The 19,306-nt window shown below is 39.6% G+C and overlaps 2 protein-coding genes across 3 annotated transcripts; both read right to left on the bottom strand.

Moving 5' to 3' along the window:
* Positions 1-6,830: 6,830 nt before the first annotated feature.
* On the bottom strand, positions 6,831-8,285 carry RNASE6 (ribonuclease A family member 6). Of its 2 annotated transcripts, XM_037039756.1 has the most exons (3): positions 8,230-8,285; positions 7,951-8,093; positions 6,831-7,575 (listed from the first exon to the last, which is right to left on the bottom strand). In XM_037039756.1, exon 3 carries the CDS (start codon positions 7,568-7,570, stop codon positions 7,106-7,108), a length of 465 nt encoding a protein of 154 aa, XP_036895651.1. In that variant the 5' UTR covers positions 7,571-7,575; positions 7,951-8,093; positions 8,230-8,285; the 3' UTR covers positions 6,831-7,105. The 2 variants fall into 2 exon arrangements, with proteins under 2 accessions (XP_036895651.1, XP_036895650.1); XM_037039755.1 differs by lacking the exon at positions 8,230-8,285 and having other exon boundaries at positions 7,951-8,174.
* A 7,029-nt stretch (positions 8,286-15,314) lies between these two features.
* EDDM3B (epididymal protein 3B) lies at positions 15,315-16,103 on the bottom strand. Its single transcript, XM_037039799.1, has one exon. The coding sequence runs from the start codon at positions 16,063-16,065 to the stop codon at positions 15,574-15,576; it is 492 nt and encodes a 163-aa protein (XP_036895694.1). The 5' UTR covers positions 16,066-16,103; the 3' UTR covers positions 15,315-15,573.
* Between the last annotated feature and the right edge of the window lie 3,203 nt (positions 16,104-19,306).

Raw genomic sequence — 19,306 nt, 5'->3', positions numbered from 1 at the left:
AATCTGGGTAAGGAAATAGACTTCCCTGGAAGTCCAGGAAGCCCAGAGAGTCCCAAAGAAATTGAACCCAAAGAGGAACACACCAAAGCACATTATTATTAAGTTACTCAAGATTAAAGATAAAGAGAGAATCTTCAAAGCAGCAACAGGAAAGGAGAGAGTTACCTGCAAAGGAGTTCCCATAAGACTATCAGATGATTTCTCAAAAAAACCCCGTGTAGGCTAGAAGGGGCTGGAAAGAAGTATTCGAAGTCATGAAAGGCAAGGACCTACATCCAAGTTTACTCTGTCCAGCAAAGCTATCATTTAGAATGGAAGGGCAGATAAAGTGCTTCCCAGATAAGGTCAAGTTAAAGGAATTCATCATCACCAAGCCTTTATTATATGAAATGTTAAAGGAACTTATCTACCAGACGATCGCGGTTCGATTCCCAGTCAGGGCACATGCCTGGGTTGCAGGCCGGTTCCTTGCAGGCTAACTACCAGCAGGGGATGCACAAAAGGCAACCATACATTGATGTTTCTCTCCCTCTCTCCTTCCCCTCTAAAGATAAATAAATAAATAAAATTAAAAAAATATTTAAAAAAAAGGAACTTATCTAAGAAAAAAAGAAGATCACAACTGTGAACAGTAAAATGACAACAAACTCAGAATTATCAACAACTGAATCTAAAAAAGAAAACCAATGAAAACAGAAACTAAGGAAACAACTAAAACAGGAACAGAATCAGAGAAATGGACACCACATGGAGGGTTATCAGCAAGGATGGGGAGGGGAAGAATGGGGGAAAGGTACAGGAAAAAGAAGCATAATTGGTAGGCACAAAATAGACAGGGAGAGGTTAAGAATAGTGTAGGAAACAGAGAAGTCAAAGAACTTATATGTACAACCCATGGGCATAAACTATGTCCAGAGGGGGGAGAAGGCTGGAGGGCTGAAGGGGAAACATTGGGAAAACTGTGATAGTATAATCAATAAAAATTAAAATAGAAATTAATAATTTTTAAAAGAAATAATAAATAGATATAAATAAAAATAAAATGTTTTAGGTAATGTATACATGTTTAAAAATAGTGTTCTAGATGTCTTAGGTGATTTGAAGCTTTACAATTTTCTTGGCTAGATTGAATAATAGATGGTTATTGAATGTCTAGATTATTTTTTATTGAGATATAATACTGACACATGGATTGCTATATAAGTATTAAGTTTACCTACTTTTGGTTTCTTGTTAGAGAAAAATTAAGAGATAAATTTGGATCTGTTAATAAATATGTCTTGCATTCAATTGTTTAATAATTTATTTATTAAACAATTGTAAATGCATTTGTCAATAAAAGAGCCTATATTTCTTGAAGTTATAAAATGTATTCATAAAATTGCCAATCTGAAAAATATTAATTGCTTATTTTTTAAGTTGTCACTAGAAAGTGAGGTTTCTAGGAGTTATGAATTCTAATTAAGATGGAAAAAATTATGTTTGTGGTAATACAAGGTATAAGGTATGGAGACACATTTGAAGAAAATTAAAGAAGATAGTTTTGTCTTAAGTTGGTTATTTTTGTAAAAGGCAAAAGATTTATATGATCCAAAGAGAAACAAGAGTATTAAGTTGGTTATTTTTGAATAAGAAGAGATAAACTAAAAAGGACTAGGAAAGTTATAGAATGTTTACTAAAATTAATTCTTTTTTTTATCTTTTTTTTTACACGTTTGTTGTTTTATTTTTTTTAAGATTTTATTTATTTATTTATCTTTAGAGGGGAAGGAGAGAGGGAGAGAAACATCAATGTATGGTTGCCTTTCGTGTGTCCCCTGCAGGGAATCGGCCTGCAACCCAGGCATGTGCCCTGACTGGGAATTGAACCGCGATCCTCTGGCTCGCAGGCCCGCGCTCAATCCACTGAGCTACACCAGCCAGGGCCTTAAAATTAATTCTGAGGGTAAATTTATTTATGGTTAAGCTAAATAAAATTAAGTAAATTATTAAATGCCAAATGTAAACTAATACAGAATTAGAGTTGATTTTCTTTCACACTGTTAAGAGTACAAAGTTTTTTTTTCTGTGTTTATTATTCTACTCCAGAGAAGACATTATGAAAATTTTCCACTTAGACAGCAAAGCTTTTATGTTTTATTAAAATTGTTCTGTGTCATATTTTCTTAACCAGGTTCTTGATTACTTAAGAAAACAATCTTTCAGTCCTCTGAACTAAAGTTTTGCTAACCTATATTTGTATGATAATTTATATTGTCACTTTGGGGAAATGAATAATTTAATATTGTTTTATAATGAATAATCTTTTTGGTCAAGTATGCCTGATAACCATCCCAGGATTTGAATTTTAGAAGGTGACTTTCTTAACCTGGAAATGGCTATGGATTATTTCAACGGGCCCCTGAAATGCTTCAAGAATTTGTTTTCTCTCTGCTTATAGAAGAGAAATTTTAAACTAAGTAGTACTATTTGAGTGTGTTTGCTTATCAAAAAGCCTATGTTTCAAGAAGTTATGGAATATGTTTGCAAATCTAAGGAATGTTAATTACTTACTTTTTGCTGTCTGATACAGAGTTGAGAATAGTCCTTTCTACTGTTAAAAGGACAAGAATTTTTGTTTTTGTTTTATATATTTTTTCCTACCTGATCCCTCCAGAAGTTGGCAGTTCTTTTCTTTTTAAATATTTTATTTATTTATATTTTTGGAGAGTGGAAGGGAGGAAGAAAGAGAGGCAGAGAAACACCAGTGTGCGGTTGCCTCTTGTGTGCCCCCCACGGGGACCCAGCCTGCAACCCAAGCATGTGCCCTGACTGGGAATCAAACCGGTGGGTGACCCTTTGATTTGTAGGCTGGCACTCAACCACTGAGCCACACCAGCCAGGGCAGAAGTTGGCAGTTCTTAATGAGTGAGTTATGGTAAGGTATTTCATTGCATAAATCCAATAAGACTGGTTTGTGATTGTGGTTTTATTAACCAAGACTTTGACTGGAATGTCATGTCTGAAAGAGACATGCCTGGACTCTGGATGTCACTAGAATGCCTTGAGGAACTGAGTTGACTTTCAAAGCTAACAAAAGCCCACTGCCAAAGTAGCCTGATACCTTGCTTGGTCATGTGACTCATGGCAGTCTTCCCAGGAAAGGAATGGAGGTTGCTTTCCTGAAAGATGGCAAAGAAGAAACTTCGCTACATTTTGGGAGGACCTTAAGAGCTTGAGGAATTTATCCAAATCTGTAGATATTGTAGGCAAAGCCTGATGGTGACTGTGACTTGGCTTCTATGTCCTGAGTGGGTGACTAATGCTCAATCTAAAGATTCCTTGTGTAAGTTTCAGCAAAGCGGATCTAAAGAGCCTATGTGAGTAATTGCTATTCTTGTTGTGCTTATGCAAATTATCAGGCCAAATCAAAAACTGGTCTTAATGCAGTCTCTTTGATAACAATAAGGGTGATATTAAGGAGAAATATTGTATTTCAGTGAAAATCACAATGTCCAGTTGTGGATATTGACACTGTTTAATATCATTCCAGAAAAGGCATTGCAACTGGGTATCTTCTCAAATGACAGTCTTGTGAACTCAGAGATTGGTTTGTGATTTGTTTTGTGCATTAACCTTTGTGTTCTTCCTCCTGTTTTCATAGGGTGTATGCCTATCACCTTATTTACCTGGTTGCTTATTTACACAGTATAGGCTTCTTTTTAGAAGCTCATCTGCATCACCACCTCCTGAAATGAGACTCAATGGTTAGGCTGGGCTGACATATCAGGACTAGATTGTTGAGTTGGTGAAGTATGGGGAAGTCTATCGGCTTTGCTTACAACTGCTTTCCTTTTTTGCCATAATGGTTCAGAGAGAAAAGACCCATAATTCTTCAGAGGGGGGAAATTTTAGAATGTTCTCCTCAGTCTGATCTGAGTTAATTATGGTAGACAAAAGAGTTTCAGATAGGTGTGACACACCTTGCACACTTTCCTCCAAGAAAGGCACTCCTCCAACTTAATCTCTGGCATTGTAGAATTAGTCCCTGCCTTTGTCACTTAGTTCTTACCCCTCACTAGACCTTTAGTTGCTGTGGTTCTCCTCATTTTTGGACTATGTCTTTTAACCTTCTTGCCAAACTTATCACCTCCAGAATACAAGGATGCCAGCTTGTCCTGCAATGCCATCCTTTGGATATCACATATGCTGCTCCCTAGGGATGGCCAAATGACCATTGGCCAGATCCTTCTCCCTCACTTAAAGGCTTCCCTCCATTACTGACCCCCCTTTACCTGTTGGCTAGTAAAAAATCTCTGGACCTGGGCATAGGTAAGACTATAGCCTTTGCCAGCAGGAAGTAATTTCAGAAAAATGAGACCTTCACCCAGTTGCCCTTGTAAAATACAAGGGTCGAGAGTTTTGAAGGAGGGAGTTGATATAGATAGCCTGGCTAGACCACTGGGAGCAGGTAGAAGACAGGGAACAGGAGGGACCAATGTTCCCTGTTAGACCAATTGGTTACAAGTGGTAACCAATGTTCGGGTAACCAACCAGGTGCCTTGCAAATGCTCCACCCCCAGTGCAGAGTTTCCTGCTCCTGGTGGCAGATCACCTACCCCCAAGCAAGATGGCAGCAGGAGGAAGTATTGCAGTAAGCACGTGCAAAGCTAGCAAGATAATTGGATTGGAGAAAAACCCTCCCATCCCCTTCCAGGTGTGGGACCAGGGGAAGGCAGGCGCACGTGCCACAGAAGTCAGAATGGCAGAGAGGACAGGGGGAGGTGCAGGACTGGAGAAAACCTGTCAGTCTAGCCTGGGGAAAAGAAGGGATTGGTTGAGGGGTGGATTTGGGGAAGTTATTTGGGCATTATGAGAAAGGACATGTGGAACATGTCCTGGAACATGTGGATTTTGGGAAATTATTTGGGCATTATGAGAAAGAACCTATCCATCCACACAGGAAACTTATATAAACCCAGTGGGGAAAAAAAGCTCAGGAGGCTTGTGGTTGCTGCTTAGGACCTGCACTTGGACAGTGTATTGGCTTGTTCTCTTCATGGGCTGCATGACTCCATGGCCTCTAGGAGGGAGTTTCTCTCTCTTGCTGACCCAGTAGAGCATTCACTGGTGCCTCTACCAGCTCCACTGCCCAGGGGCATAGGACCTTGCTGCTAGAAGCCTCATGGCCAATGGCAGTGCTGGCACCACATGCAGCCTCCAGGAGGGAGGAGGAAGCCCAAAGCTGGACAGCAGCCCATTTAGTCGCCTTGGGCTCCAAATGATAGTACTTTAAAATGAAGCAGGAGTTCTGGGCACTGCTTTTAGTTTTAGTCTTGCTGGATACAGCTGGGTTTTGCCTGTGTTTTGTGGCAGAGATGAGCCTCATGAGCCTGGACATGAGAAGTTCCCCATCCTCCCAGATCATTGAGCCTTTGAATAAAAACCCCTTTCCTTTACCGCTAGCATCTGCCTCTAGAATTTTCCTTTTTATAGTGGCAGGAAGCTGAACCACACTTGATTCAGTAATACTGCCTTTTGGGCCCCATAGCTTTGTGGAGCTCCCATATGTACATATGTAATTAAAATTGTTTTCTCATACAGCCATCTTTTCATTACAGAGGGCTCTTAGCCAACAATCTAGAGTAGAGAAAAAATTGCTGTCCTCCCCTACACCCAGGGTCAAAATAGTTCTCTTGGAAAACTGGCAAATGCAAGCTTAGATCTTTGTAGGCTGGCAATGTTGTGAAAGTGTTAGAGTAAGCAGTTAGTTAGCTAATTACCAAAAGATGATGAAACAAATGGAACGTTATCCTGGGGAGTAACTGTCATCATTCTGCCCAACGGTACAAAATATTCTGCCTAGTTGGCTAGGCAGAAAAAATAGCTTTATAGATGCCCCAGAGGGTATCTTGTATTCAGCTAGATTACCAAAGGGAGAGATAAAATGGTGAGGGGGGATTCTTTGTACTTTGTGCATGCATGCTAGAAGCCATGATGGTACAGGGGAATTTCTTTCTTTTTTTTCAATTTTTTAAATTGTAATTTTTCATTATCATTTAATTCTTTTACAACCCCCTCCCCACCACAATTACTATACTGTTGTCCATGTCTATGAGTCCTTTTTCTTTTTTACTCAATCCCTCCACCCCCTACTTCCCCCCCCCCTTAGCTATCATCTTGCTCTCTATCTATGAGTCTGTCTCTATTGTGCACAGTATTTCTCTTACTAAGTGCATGTGTGGTAGAAACCAAGTATGAAGCAAAAGTGTGGGGTATGCTCAGTAGGAGCCAAAATGATGACCATGAAAGGGGGAAGGCACTAGCCTGAGAAGGTCGGGGTAAGAACTGGGTTGGGGAAGGGTACAGGTCCTGGAGAATCCAGGAAAGAGACTGAATAGTCTGAAAGGAAGCCTGCGTTTTCCCTGAACCCAGGAATATACATGGAAACTAGATGAAGAACCCAGTGTGCTCATGCCCTACTTTCACTTTTTTTGCCTTCTTTTTCCTAAATTCTAAGGGTCCCCAAAGGACTTGCAACCAGGGCAGCAGTGAGTGGCAGCAGAGTACTCTATTTTTCCCTCTCTAACTTCTTTTCCTGAGTTCACACAGTCACTGACTGCCCTGTAGCCTGCTTGCTCTTTCTGGCTCTCTGGGCATGTACTGTCACTCTTTACTTTTTGCTCCTATAAATCTTGCCACTATTACTAACCTCCTCCTACATAAGTGTCCCTGAAATTCTTATCCCCTGACACCATGGCCTATTTCCAGACCACACCAAGGCAGACCTGCCTCAGTCTCCCTCCTCCTCTGATAATAAAAGAGTTATCAAACATTCCTACTCATGCTCATTAGAATGCAACAGAAAGCGGTTTTATTGATGTTAATGCAGTGCAACAAAGCTTGGCAAAAGTTTCAAGCTTTTCCTTATTGCCATCCTTGGAAACACAGAGCTTCAAAGCAGAAAAGAACCCTATTTCTTTTTGTCCCAAATCTGGTCTGGTGCCCTTGGCACTCTAATTCAACCAAAACTTTTTCTTTTCTTCAATGGGAGCCAGGGAAGTCAACAAAATGTGGAAGAGATCATAAGAGAGCCTATAACAAGTGAGAGGAAGTGGTGAAAACTTTAAATAACCTTATCTAAGTGTACAGGAACCAAAGGATAAGGAGGGTCACTCTTCTGAGGAGGATCACAAGCAATAACAAAAAACTTGTACTGGGCAGTATCTTTGTAGTTGCAGTTAGGATATATCCCTGCAGTAAGATCACAAATGGTCATCTTGACAGGCTTTGGACTCTGGTGACAATTTTTCTGGCCATTCTTGCAGACAATTGCAGACAACGCACAGGTAGCAGTCACGTTCTGGAAGGAGTCATGCAGAAAGGTGTTTTGAGGCTTACAGTGCCAAGTATAACTATTGACACCACGCATTGCCCTGTTGCATTGGAGAGGGCTTGGCTGTATATGCTGAATTTCAAACCACTGAGCCTTGGTGAGATTCTTAGGCAAAGAATAAACTGGACACACTGGCTCCCAAGGTCCCAGCATCAGTAGGAGGAGAGGAAAGTGTACCAGGAGATGTACCACCATCTTTTCTGTGTAGGAAGAGGGAAAACAATTGTAGCAGTAAAAGCAATAAAAGCAACATTATTATTTATAACCATTTAGATTTTAATTGTGCTATTTAAGATATCATAGCTTTTTTTTCCCTAACCATCTTTCTCACTTGAGTCTTACAATTCTGTGATGAACCTGAAGCCGAGTGAAGAGGAATATGAAGTAAGAAGACCTTTCCTCTGATTGGCAGATCTAATTAATTGTTTCATCCTGTACTGTGTTTGATGGCCCCCCTGTCAGAAATCTTGTCTCTCCCCTCTTCAGTCCTGAACTGTTTACCCTCCACCTATTAGACCTAGACCTCCCAGCCATCTTCACTGCCCTAGTCTCCCTAGCCCTGAGGTTTCTCTTACCTGGTCTCCACACTGGAGCTTTGGCTGAGAATAGAAGAAGTAGTTAGCCTCAGGCTCAGAGGCTTTTGTAGCTATTGCTGCCCTCCGTGAGTCACAGCTTCCTGCCTGCAGCAAGGGAAAAGTGCAGAGCCCTGAAGTAGGGCCTGGAAGATAAACTTCTTGTGAGCAGTGTGGATGAGATGCTAGGTCTTCAGACTTTCTATTTAAAATAGTGTCAGTATCACTATAGATGCAGGAAGAATAAGCTTATTTTAAAAAACAATGTGACTAAAAACTCACAGTTTTGAGGAACTGGTCACTTCCTGATATGGGCTGAGTGCTTTCTTTCTGATCTGAAGTTTTGGTTTCTATAAAGTTGTATGATTTCTATTTCCGAAGAGAAAAATGGGCCAAGAAAATCTGATATAATAGCTGCCACATATTTGGTAATGTTATAAGTTCCAACAACAGATGTAAATGAATTATTTATTTATGTGTACATTTATTAGAGCAGATTCTGGGCTACTCAGATTCAGGAGCTTATGATCTAATGAAAGACACAGCTAAACAGCCAAATACATTATACATTAATAAATAAAATAGCAGTTACAGCTCTGATGGGAGAAATGACAGGGGAGCGAGAGGAGATAGTAGAGAGGAGGGGGTCACTGGAGGACATGACACCTGAAATGAGTTTTGAGAATTAACTAGAAGTTAGGTCAAGAGAATGGTAAGGGCATCCCTAAGAAGGAACTCTGTGTGAAAAGATGCATACACATGAAGGAGAAGGGAAAATTTAGGGTATTTGCCTATTGAATCTGTTCTTATCTTTCCATTGGTACCACCTGGAGCCTGCATCCATGCTCCCTGACCCCAAAAGAGGAGATTTGTAATGGGTTCCAGAAGTTGGAGTGTCCCAGAATATAGGATATCCTCCCCCCACACAAGTCTGGCTGGGGAATGGGACACATGGAGCAGGGCCATCGGAGAGTTATCTTGCATATCAATAATAACAGGCCACCTTCATACCACCACCAACCATTCAGTTAACAGCTATTTTATATATCAATAACCGCAGACTAGTCTTAAAGCTCGAATGGAGTGAGAAAATATGCATAGCTTTTACCCAGACATAACTGGGAGGCAGCTCCCTGTGGTTACAACACCTGTGTGAGAGCTTGTAGATGGTTGGCTCCATGCCATGGGGCCATGCCTGCCCAGACTTATTATGGCAGCCCAGAAAGGCTGAAAAAAAAAAATACAGGAGTGCTGGCAGGTGTAGCCAATTGTGGGAGGAGTCAGGAATGGGTTTACGGAGGAAGAGCTGCACCAAGATTTAAACCCAGGTGCAGCAGGCGTGCTGAGGTCTAATCACGCAGTTTTGGGAGCAGACAGGGGGCTCCCTTGACCTTGCGGCTTAGGAAGCAGGAAAGTGGTATGTGGCAGCCATGCGGAGCTTTCTCTTAGCAGTTTGAAAAAATGCAATGGGGACAATGAGAGACCATGCAGGAAGAAACTGGACTCTGTTGGTGGGCCATGAGAAGTTGCCATGTGGTTTTGGATTAAGAACATGTGACACAGCTGATGGTGCTGAGAACTGTGGGAGGCCTGCCCAGCCCAACATGTATTACTGGGGGGAACCAGGAGTCTGGCTGAGCACGGACTTGTATTTCTTTTCCTGAGATATGGTACCCTTGATGACCTGACTGGGCAAAGGGGGGAAGGCAGGAGTGTATATGTGTTAGTGGGTTTTTTAAAAGAACCTTTGAATTTTTAATGGTGACATTTCACCATTACTCAAAATCTGTGTCTTTTGAATAAATAGTTCCTTTCCTTTTTACCAAACTCTGGCATTGAGAGCCAAAATTTCTAACACCTGTTGGCGGGCAAAGACGGACCTGGGACAGAAGGACCCTAGGGGAGAGGGGTTGTTTTGGTAACAGTATTTTACAGCCTCCCCCTCTGCCGGGTCCATTCTGTAACAGTAATACAGTTCCCTTAGTGTATGGTGGGGCGTTCACAGGAAAGCCTTCTATATGAACTCTCTACCTCTAGCCTCTTTTCCTTCCAAACCATTCTACATGTTACTTGCAGACTAGTATTCCTTTAGCATAAGTATTATAGTGAAACACTCCTGTCTAATGCTTTTAATGGCTCTGATTATCTACAGGATAAAAAATAATATCTGTTTATAACAAATTTACAGGAGACAAGGTTAATGTACCAAAATCAATTGCTTTCTTAAATATCAACAATGAACATTTAGAATTTGAAATTACAAAAAAGACAAATACTAACATTAGCACCCAAGAAAAAGGAAATACTTAGGTATAAAGCAAATAAAATACACACAAGATCACTATGAGGAAAGCTATAAAACTCTGATAGAAAAAAAATAAAAATAGGTTCAAGTAAATGGAGAGATATTTTATGTTTATGCTGAAGGAAACCAGACTTTGTTACCCCAAAATATAGCTCTTCAATATAAAAAGACATAAAATCATTTTGTGTTGAAGGCAATTAAGAATCAGAAAATGCAGGAAAAAACTAAACAAACACCACCCCAGACCCCTTTTCAGCCTAAAGTCAGGAAATAAATTCTTTTACTGAAGATAGACACTTAATCAGCCCAGAGAGGGTACCAGAAGAATCTGCAAACTAATTCTTATCTTTACCATTTGCTACCCATAGACCAAACCCCTTTGGGGTTTTTTTCCTGAAAGGTATAAAATGTTCCTGTTCTGGTCATTTGTTTGGGCTTTCATTCTTTAATGAAGGCTCCCATGTACATGCAAAAATTTAATAAAATTCATAGACTTTTCTCCTATAGATCTGTCTTTGTCAGCTTAATTTTCAGAACCAGTCAGGGATCCAAAGAAAGTCAAAGAAAATATTTTCTTCCCCTATAAATCATAGGAAGAATCTAAGTTTCATACTATAGACTTTTAATGCAAATGATGTCATCATGGGTCTATGGTGTTTTCTTTTTTCTTTATTTAAAAATGTTTTAAAACATTTTATTTACATGTTTTTTAGAGAGGGGAATGGAGGGAGAAACATCAAACTGCTCAAGAAACATTGATCAGTTGCCTCTCACATGCCTCCAACCAGGGGCTTGGCTGGAAACCCAGGCACCAAACATAGGTTTAATACTTGATCTAATGGCACTTTCTAAGTAATCTTACCTGACCAGTATGAAATTTTCTGGTCAAGCCCCAGGAAGGTAATCTGTCTAGGAGGCTCTCTGCATCCTCCACAGAAAGAAGAGGCGATCTACATAAAAAAAGCCCTCTCCCTTTTCTCCCCACCCCCAAGAAAAGATGTTCCAGCCCCCAAATAATCTTTTCTTTCATTAATAGCTTTCTTGCCCCACACTATTTCTTACAAAACCTTCCATTTTGTACATCCCCTTAGAGCACCCTTCTAGTCGTTGGATGGGATGCTGCCCGGTTCATGAATCACTTAATAAAGCCGATTAGGTCTTCAAATTTATTCAGTTGAATTTTGTTTTTCAACAAATGGGAGGGATTACCACGAATTGGAGCCTACAAGCTTCTCAATGGTCATAAAACTAAACTGGGTTGTAAACATACAGCAGTAGCAACAACTAAGAAAGAAGTTTCAGTGGCTGAAATGTGTATGGCATGTTTCTGGAACTGTAATTGGCTGGGTATGACTGCTGTTAAGAGGATAGTGAAGTGAATGATAGGAGATGAGCCTAGAAAAGCAGGCAGAAGTCATATTATAGAGGATGTTATCTGCTTTACTAAAGAAAGTTGACATTTCTTGTAGGATATGCACCTGGTATATCCTGGTGCATATGGTATACATGGAAAATTCTAAAATTTGGATGGCATAACCATACTGGTGACCATGAAGACCACAAATGTTGCATACAGCGTTTATTCATTAGAGTTTCTGGTTGCAAGCAATCCAAACAATTTTGAGCTAAGTTAAGGGGGGAAATAGAATAGTGGTGGGAGTAGGATTGGAATTTATTGAAAGAATCTGGGAGAGATTACATATGAAATATAGCAGAAGAACTGGTCTTTCCAAATAGCTGAAATCCAGTAAAGGGTAACTGGAGATCAGGGCCTGATGGGTATAAATCCAGTTTAAATTTATTTTTTAATACTGCATTGATACTTGATACTCAGATTCTGAGGACAGTGTAGAGGAAAAAAAACCTTTTTATTCTGTCCTTATCAGTTCTCAGCTAAAGCCTCTGTAACAAAAGACAGATTCATGAGAAAAACCAACAGAATTATTAACGTGAATATTTCATACTATACATGAGAAAAACTCGGAGATGAGTAACTCAAAGAGATGGCTAGAACTTGGGCTTACGTGCCATCATAGCTAAAACAAAGGAAGAAGAGTGTGGGCAAGGCAAATTATGGAAAGGTGACCAGGAAAAGCACAGTAAATTAGGGTAAATTTCATTACATAGACGTAACTCTGACTTCTCCATTAATAACAGTTTCTTGTGACTTAAAGTTATCTTTTTCCTCCTAGTACAGAGGGAAACACCCTTACAAATAGAGATTTCCTTTGTAACTAAATTTACTCGACAAAAGTGTAGAGAATTTTTTATGAGTTTATTTGAGTCCAATTGACCGTGTATGCTGGGGGAGCCAGATCTCAAATGCTGTGGAGAATAACAGCTTAATTCATGCATTTGAAATTAAGGTAGGAAAGCAAGGAAGAGGTGGGAGAAGACAATGTAGGGATTGGATTACATGAGAGTTAACAAAATTATGGGCCCTCTGAAGGGTGGTTACTGCTTATTTCAAAGGCAGACACACGCACACACATGCAAAAGGACAGGGCTTACTTAAGTGACTTTTTACTAAAAAGTTAATGCTTAGGGTTGACTATCCACCTTGATCTGCCCAGTTAGGAATTTATGATTATATCACCCTATGAGGTTACTTTATATAGTACCCCCTTTTTCAACCACAAAAGGGTAATTTATACTCTGCTTTCAGAGCTCCTTCTTTGCTCTTTCTCAAATAATTCTTAAGCCAAAGAAGTGTACTTTAGGGTGGTCTATTCTGGTGCTCTACAAGAGTGTCCAGTTAGCTTAGTTTGACTCTCATGACCGTCACCTGGCTCTGTAGAGGAGATTGGGAACCTTGATGGACAGCCTCACCAAACTGCACGTGAAAAGGGAAAGGGTTGTTCTCTAAGGGAAGTGAATATGCAGCTATCTAAATGGGGCTAAGTGGATATGAGAAAGCTAAAAAAAAAAAAACCCAGGCTATTTATACTATATATATACTTAAATCTATTTTCCTCTTATACTGTTTTGAGCCACCATTTTAACCATTTAATAAAAGCAACTTTTAAAGAGTTTTTTAAGTGAGGTATTTGTTTACATTTACTGCAGATCAAAATAGACTGCTCCAAAATATGACTGTAAGAGACCAGAATATGTCATCCCAAATAAGCTACTACATTTTTCTTTTTTATTGTATTGTTGCCATTGTTGTGTATCCCCCCCATATCCTCTTCCATCTCCACTCGCCCCCTTCCCATCCCCTGTATGCTACTACATTTTGAAGCAGCATTTATCAAGTGAGAAGAACAATCAGTATTCCCCATATGAAAACTGATCATTGATGAAGAACTCCTGGGTTGACACTAATCTCTTGTGAGTATGGTTGGTATAGGCCATCATCTCTCAGGTGTCTGCATATCCCCAGGTACCCTGAAAAACTGCAAAGCTGAGAAGCTGCCCTTGGAACACGATGACCAAGCTACATTTATTGGCTACTCATTGAGGCTTGAATTTCAGGGAGATGTTCAGTCACCCAATTAAAGTGTTGGTACTAAAAGGGGAACTCAAGAATTAAAGCTTTTAGCTTCAGTTATAGTTAATAGGCTTAAGTGATTAATACATATGGAAGGCTGTTATTCCAGGAACTAGAAGACATCGCCTATGTGACTCCAAGAGCAATTCAACCTTTGTGCTCAAGCAATTCCACCTTTGTGCTCAAGGTGTTCTATCTAAGCCATTGTGTTCTAGGAAGATAAAAAGTTGTTGATCAGCAGATAAATATTAGGAAAATTGCTGTGGGACTGCAACTTTTATCTGATTTACCTTTTCTCAAACTCTTTACCTACCCTTTCCTTCTTCCTATAGAAAGGTCAGCCTGAGAGGAGATATTAAGGTGAGTTTTAGTGTACATAACTCCACTGTCTTCTCAGATTGCCAGCATCTGAATAAAACACCCATAAAGATTCAATCTTTTTCTCAACTTATTCATTCTGGTAGTGATAAGCAACACAAATGCCAACTTTTCTGGTTTCAGTACCATGGATTTTTCTTTAATTGTTTCAAGGCTGGAGTCATTCAACAATGCAGGAGGCTGAAGAACACAAGTACTGTACTTTAATGTTGGGTATTTCTTCTCCCCATACCTGCCTTAGGCAAAATTGTATGAAGCAAATATTTATCTTACTCTGTATCTTTCACCACCATTTAGCAAACAGAATTCTAGAGGACTCTAATTATTTGTGTCCTTGACATTTCCTCCTCCAATTTACTTCCTCTTCCCTCCAACAAAATTTAAGTCTTGAACTCCATTCATGAGAAGAGTTGCATTTTAAAGTTCTCCAATCCCATCCCATATATCTGCCAAGTGAAAATGATTATTATCAGATAAACTGGACTGTGTTGATATCTTTTATATTATGTATTGTTCTTCAGGAAACATAATGCCTTAACCCAGCTAAAATGCATTAGCCTTCTTAGAGATATTCTTAACAAATGAGTCCAGCAGGAACCTCTGTCCTATAGCTGATGAAGAAGGTTCTTTATAATTCTAAAAACATATAGCTTTCGTATAGATGGCATCCTACTGTATTTTTTACATTAGAAATTTCTATCGTCTGAAGCCAGTGAGAGGAGATAATTGATGGACACGTGTGATTTTGGCTTGATCAAAGTCTAAATTAAAGTATCAAGCCAAAGGGTGGAAAAGGAAGAAAACTAATGTTGACTGAGCACTATGAGCCAGGACCATACTACGTGTTATACTCAATCAGCTTTGCTCACACCCCCCACCCCCCCAATCTGAGTGAAATTCAGCAGGTCGACACAATCAATGCCTAGCATTCTTATCATACACATAAGCATATTACAAACATGTAAGTCTCATCTTAAACCTACACATAGCACAAATCACATCCAAGCATAATATATATCACACACACCTCTAACACACCAATCACAACACATACTCTGCACATATAGCATATATAAAAGTCACACATATTGAAATGATATAATTTATTTAGGAAAGGAAAGATCATTCAGCTTGGGTAGGTATAAGGAGTCGATATAAGGAGAATTCCTGGGTTAGTCAAAAAGACATGCCATGTGAGTTGAATCTTAACAAAAGAAAAAGAAAATAAAATGGAGTAATGCAGATAAATGAGGGTAGAAGTGTATTCCAGACAGAGAATCAGCATAAGTGAAGTTATAGGTATCACATGAAACCAAGTGATACATAACTAAGTAGTTGGAAAACATTGGCACATAAACACAAAGTAGGGATTAGTAAGGGTTATTGATGTGAGCAGGCCCACCACAACTCAGGAAGCATAAATTCTTAAAACCTGGAGCTGTGTGTAGACTTTCTAGTTGCTGATGACATCTAACAACCGGGTGTCCTCTATGCTATCAACAAATCCATTCATGCCACAATGAAATTCAATGTAGCTGTAGCTCCTGTGCTCTTTGTAGCTCTTTTTGTTATTTCCTTGGTAGCACTTGAGTATTTTGAAGGGATACTGGGCCCATATATATACATTTCTGTAGCGATCTCTCCAGTTCCTGATGCATATGTGCTCAATTTTGTACCAAAAGGTATAGACGAAGATGTGATAGTTCTGGTCTTTTGGAGCTTCTCTTTCCTTCATGAGATCATTGCATCTGTACTCACTGAATTCCAAGTCTGTGCTCAGGTGGTGCTGTTTCATGAATTCCCTCCAGGAAAGCTTCTGACTATCTACAAGGAGCTCCCCCACAGAGAACAGCAGGAACAAGAGGGGAACTAGGACCTTTAGACAGGATGGCATCTTAGTCACCAGGGTTACCTGTGGGTCAACATAAGAGAAAGAGGAAAGCATTACTGCAACAATGCCCTAAGAGCTGAGTTCCACCTTAAAATTCCTTCCATGCCAATGTAGACTTGTAGGCCCAATTTTACCATTTGGTCCCAGGCTAGAAGATAAGTCTCATTAGATGACAAAATTTATACAAACTGAAAATATGCTACAGCCGGAGTAAGACAAGCACAGAATTGTAAAACAAGATGATGTTTATTTTGAGAATTCCAAGGACCTCCTTTCTGCCCTCTCTTCTATCCAAGCCAAGGAGTGCTCTAGCTAGCTCTGTTTTGCAGTAAAGATGGGTTCTCATAAAATAGTGTGTCTGAAAGAGAATAGTATTTTCAGTTTTATGTCTGTGAAGTAAAAAGGGTTGTCACTTTTCAAGAAAATGTAGAAGACAAATAAAAACTTGGGGTACATTTTCCAAGCAGGAAGGCTTGAGTTCCCTGAAATCCCAGGCTGCATTTAAACAGACTTTGTAGATGGTGCTTATCTAATCTTGACTTCCTTATAACAATTCCTTAAAGTCTGTGGGAAACATCACTTCTGACTACCCACTTCCTTTCTCAGAGGTTATTTCTCTAATTATCATCCTGATGAATGACCTTGATTTGCCATTAAAAATAACATCATAATTCCAGTCAAGATGGAGACATAAGTAGACTTGCTTTGTCTTCTTGTGGAACCAGAGAAAGGATTACAACTAGATTTCAAAACAAATAACATCCAGAGTTGTCAGGAAATTGAGCTGTATGGAAATCTGCAACCAAGGATTTAGAGAAGTTACCTTCATCTAAATGGGTGCCTTTTCAACAATAGACCACACTACTAAAACAGGGAGTCAAAGCAGCTCTACCTAATACATAGAAACAAACACAGGGAGGCTGCCAAATAGAGGAGACAAAGAAATAAGGCCCAAATGAAAGAGTGGGACAAAACCCTAGAAAAAGAACTAAATGAAATGGAGATAATCAACCTATCAAATGCAGAGTTCAAAACACTGGTGATCAGGTTGCTCAAAGAACTCAATGAGTGTGGCAACAACATAAAGAAAGAAATGAAGGTTACACTAAGTGAAATAAAGATAAATCTACAGGGAATGATCAGTGAAGGGGAAGATGCCGGGATTCAAATCAACAATGTGGAATGTAAGAAAGGTATAAGCATTCAACCAGAACAGCAAGAAGAAAAAAGAATTAAAAAAAAACAAGAATTGGCTAAGGAGCCTCTGGGACATCTCCAAACATTCCAACATGCAAGTCGTAGTGATGCCAGAAGGAGAAGAAGAAGAACAAGAAAAACTTACTTGAAAAAAATAATGAAAGAAAATTTCCCTAATTTGGTGAAGGAAATAGACATACAAGTCCAGAAAGTATACAGAGTCCTAAACAAGTTGGGCCCAAAGAGGGACACACCAAGACACATCATAATTAAAATGACAAAGGTTAAAGATAAACAGAAAATCTTAAAAGCAGCAAGGGAAAAGCAGAGAGTTACCTACAAAGGAGTTCCCATAAGACACTCAGCTCATTTCTCAAAAGAAACTTTACAGACAAAAAGGGACAGTCAGGAAGTACTCAAAGTGATGAAAACTAAGGACCTGCAACCTAGATTACTCTATCCAGCAAAGCTATCACTTAGAATTGAAGGGCAAGCCCTGGCTGGTGTAGCTCAGTGGATTGAGCATGGACTTGGGAACCAGAAGAATTTAAGGGCAGATAAAGTGCTTCCCAGTCAAGGTAAAGCTAAAAGAGTTCATCATCACCAAGCCATTATTGCATAAAATGTTGAAAGGACTTATTTAAGAAAAAGATCAAAACTATGAACATCAAAATGGCAACAAATTCACAACTATCAACAACTAAATCTAAAAAAAAATAAGCAAACAATGAGAACAGGAACAGAATCATAGACATGGAGATCAGTTGGAGGGTTATCAGCTGGGAGGGTGAGAAGGAGAATGGGAGAAATGGTGCGGGGATTAAGAAACATAATTTGTAGGTACAAAATATACAGGGGAGTGTTAAGATTAGTATAAGCAGTGGAGAAGCCAAAGAATTTATATACATGAACAATGGACATGAACTAAAGGGAGGATTTTAGGAGGGAAGGTGGGTACTGGGCAGAGGGGAAAAAAGGGGAAAAATGGAGTCAACTGTAATAGTATAATCAATAAAATATATATATTTTTAAAAGACTACATCATAAAGAAATTCCAGTTTAGAATATTTTGAAATATTCTAACCAACCATCAAGATTAAAATTGCCCTCAGAGGAGCTACTCTGGTCAAAATCAGTGCTTACAGACATTTGATAAAGTTTCCACTTTAAATCAGCTCTGTCCTCATCACCATGAGGAGTTACCTGGCCCTATAGAAATTCTAATTATTATCATCTCTCTCAGAATTGGTGTCTTCAAATAAGCCTAATAATAGCTCTCCTACAGACCTGTGAGAGTCTAATGAGATTTGTGTGAGAGCACTTTTGAGGATCTCAAGTGCTACATCAGGCACAGAACAAGAAATAGACACATGCTCCTTTGTGGCACCCTGTCCCTAGCTCAAATAGCCTAAATAGGATGAGAAGATCAGAATTCAAGCTGCTCCAATGTATTATGCTTGAAAAGATTGGGGAGGAAGGAAGGTGTGTATCAGTGAGATTAATGCTGAGTTGAATTCAGGTCTTTGCTTTTTACAAGTTGGATCACTTTGCCTTTTCAACTCCACCACCCAGAAGTTCAGTCAAACCCCTTCCAGTGTTCCTGAACCCTTCCCTCCAATCATCCTTAGTACCAGTCCTTCTAATTTGCCCTATTCAGATTCAATACTCACGTCACTGGTCGCAGTGGGGGGTCAGTATGTGATCTAAAGAGTGGAGAGTCCGTGTCCTTTCTTTTTTCTTAGAGCTAAGAAGTTTGCAGCAGTAAAGGAAAGAATAGGTGAGGACTTTGCAAGTGTTCCAACTAACTGGCAGTGGTGGTGTGGGAGAGGGGCAGTCTTACTATGTGAACCTGTTTCTCTGTCTTCTCATGTAGAACACTTGGGTTCACTCTGAAATTAGCCTGGAGCAAAGGTATCACACATCAAAAGCAGTCTTCTGGGTACAAAGAGATGGCAAGGCCCTGGGGGCAGGTGTTAAAGAACAAAATTCAACCAAGTAAACTTGATGATCTAATTGGCTTTATTAAGCAATTCAGGAATCAGGGCAGCATTCCATCTAGCAACTAGAGAGGTGCTTTGATGAGTTGTACAAAATGGAA

The sequence above is a fragment of the Sturnira hondurensis genome, unplaced genomic scaffold (genome assembly GCF_014824575.4).
Source record: "Sturnira hondurensis isolate 20B ecotype Veracruz unplaced genomic scaffold, ASM1482457v3 Scaffold0025484, whole genome shotgun sequence".
NCBI classification, from domain to species: domain Eukaryota; kingdom Metazoa; phylum Chordata; class Mammalia; order Chiroptera; family Phyllostomidae; genus Sturnira; species Sturnira hondurensis.
The sequence above is the reverse complement of the archived record's forward strand: the minus strand, read 5'-3'. Positions and strand labels throughout refer to the sequence as shown.

Coding starts and splice junctions, on each gene's coding strand:
- EDDM3B (XM_037039799.1), bottom strand. CDS start 16,065: ATGCTTTCCTCTTTCTCTTATGTTGACCCACAGGTAACCCTGGTGACT.
- RNASE6 (XM_037039756.1), bottom strand. CDS start 7,570: ATGGTGGTACATCTCCTGGTACACTTTCCTCTCCTCCTACTGATGCTG.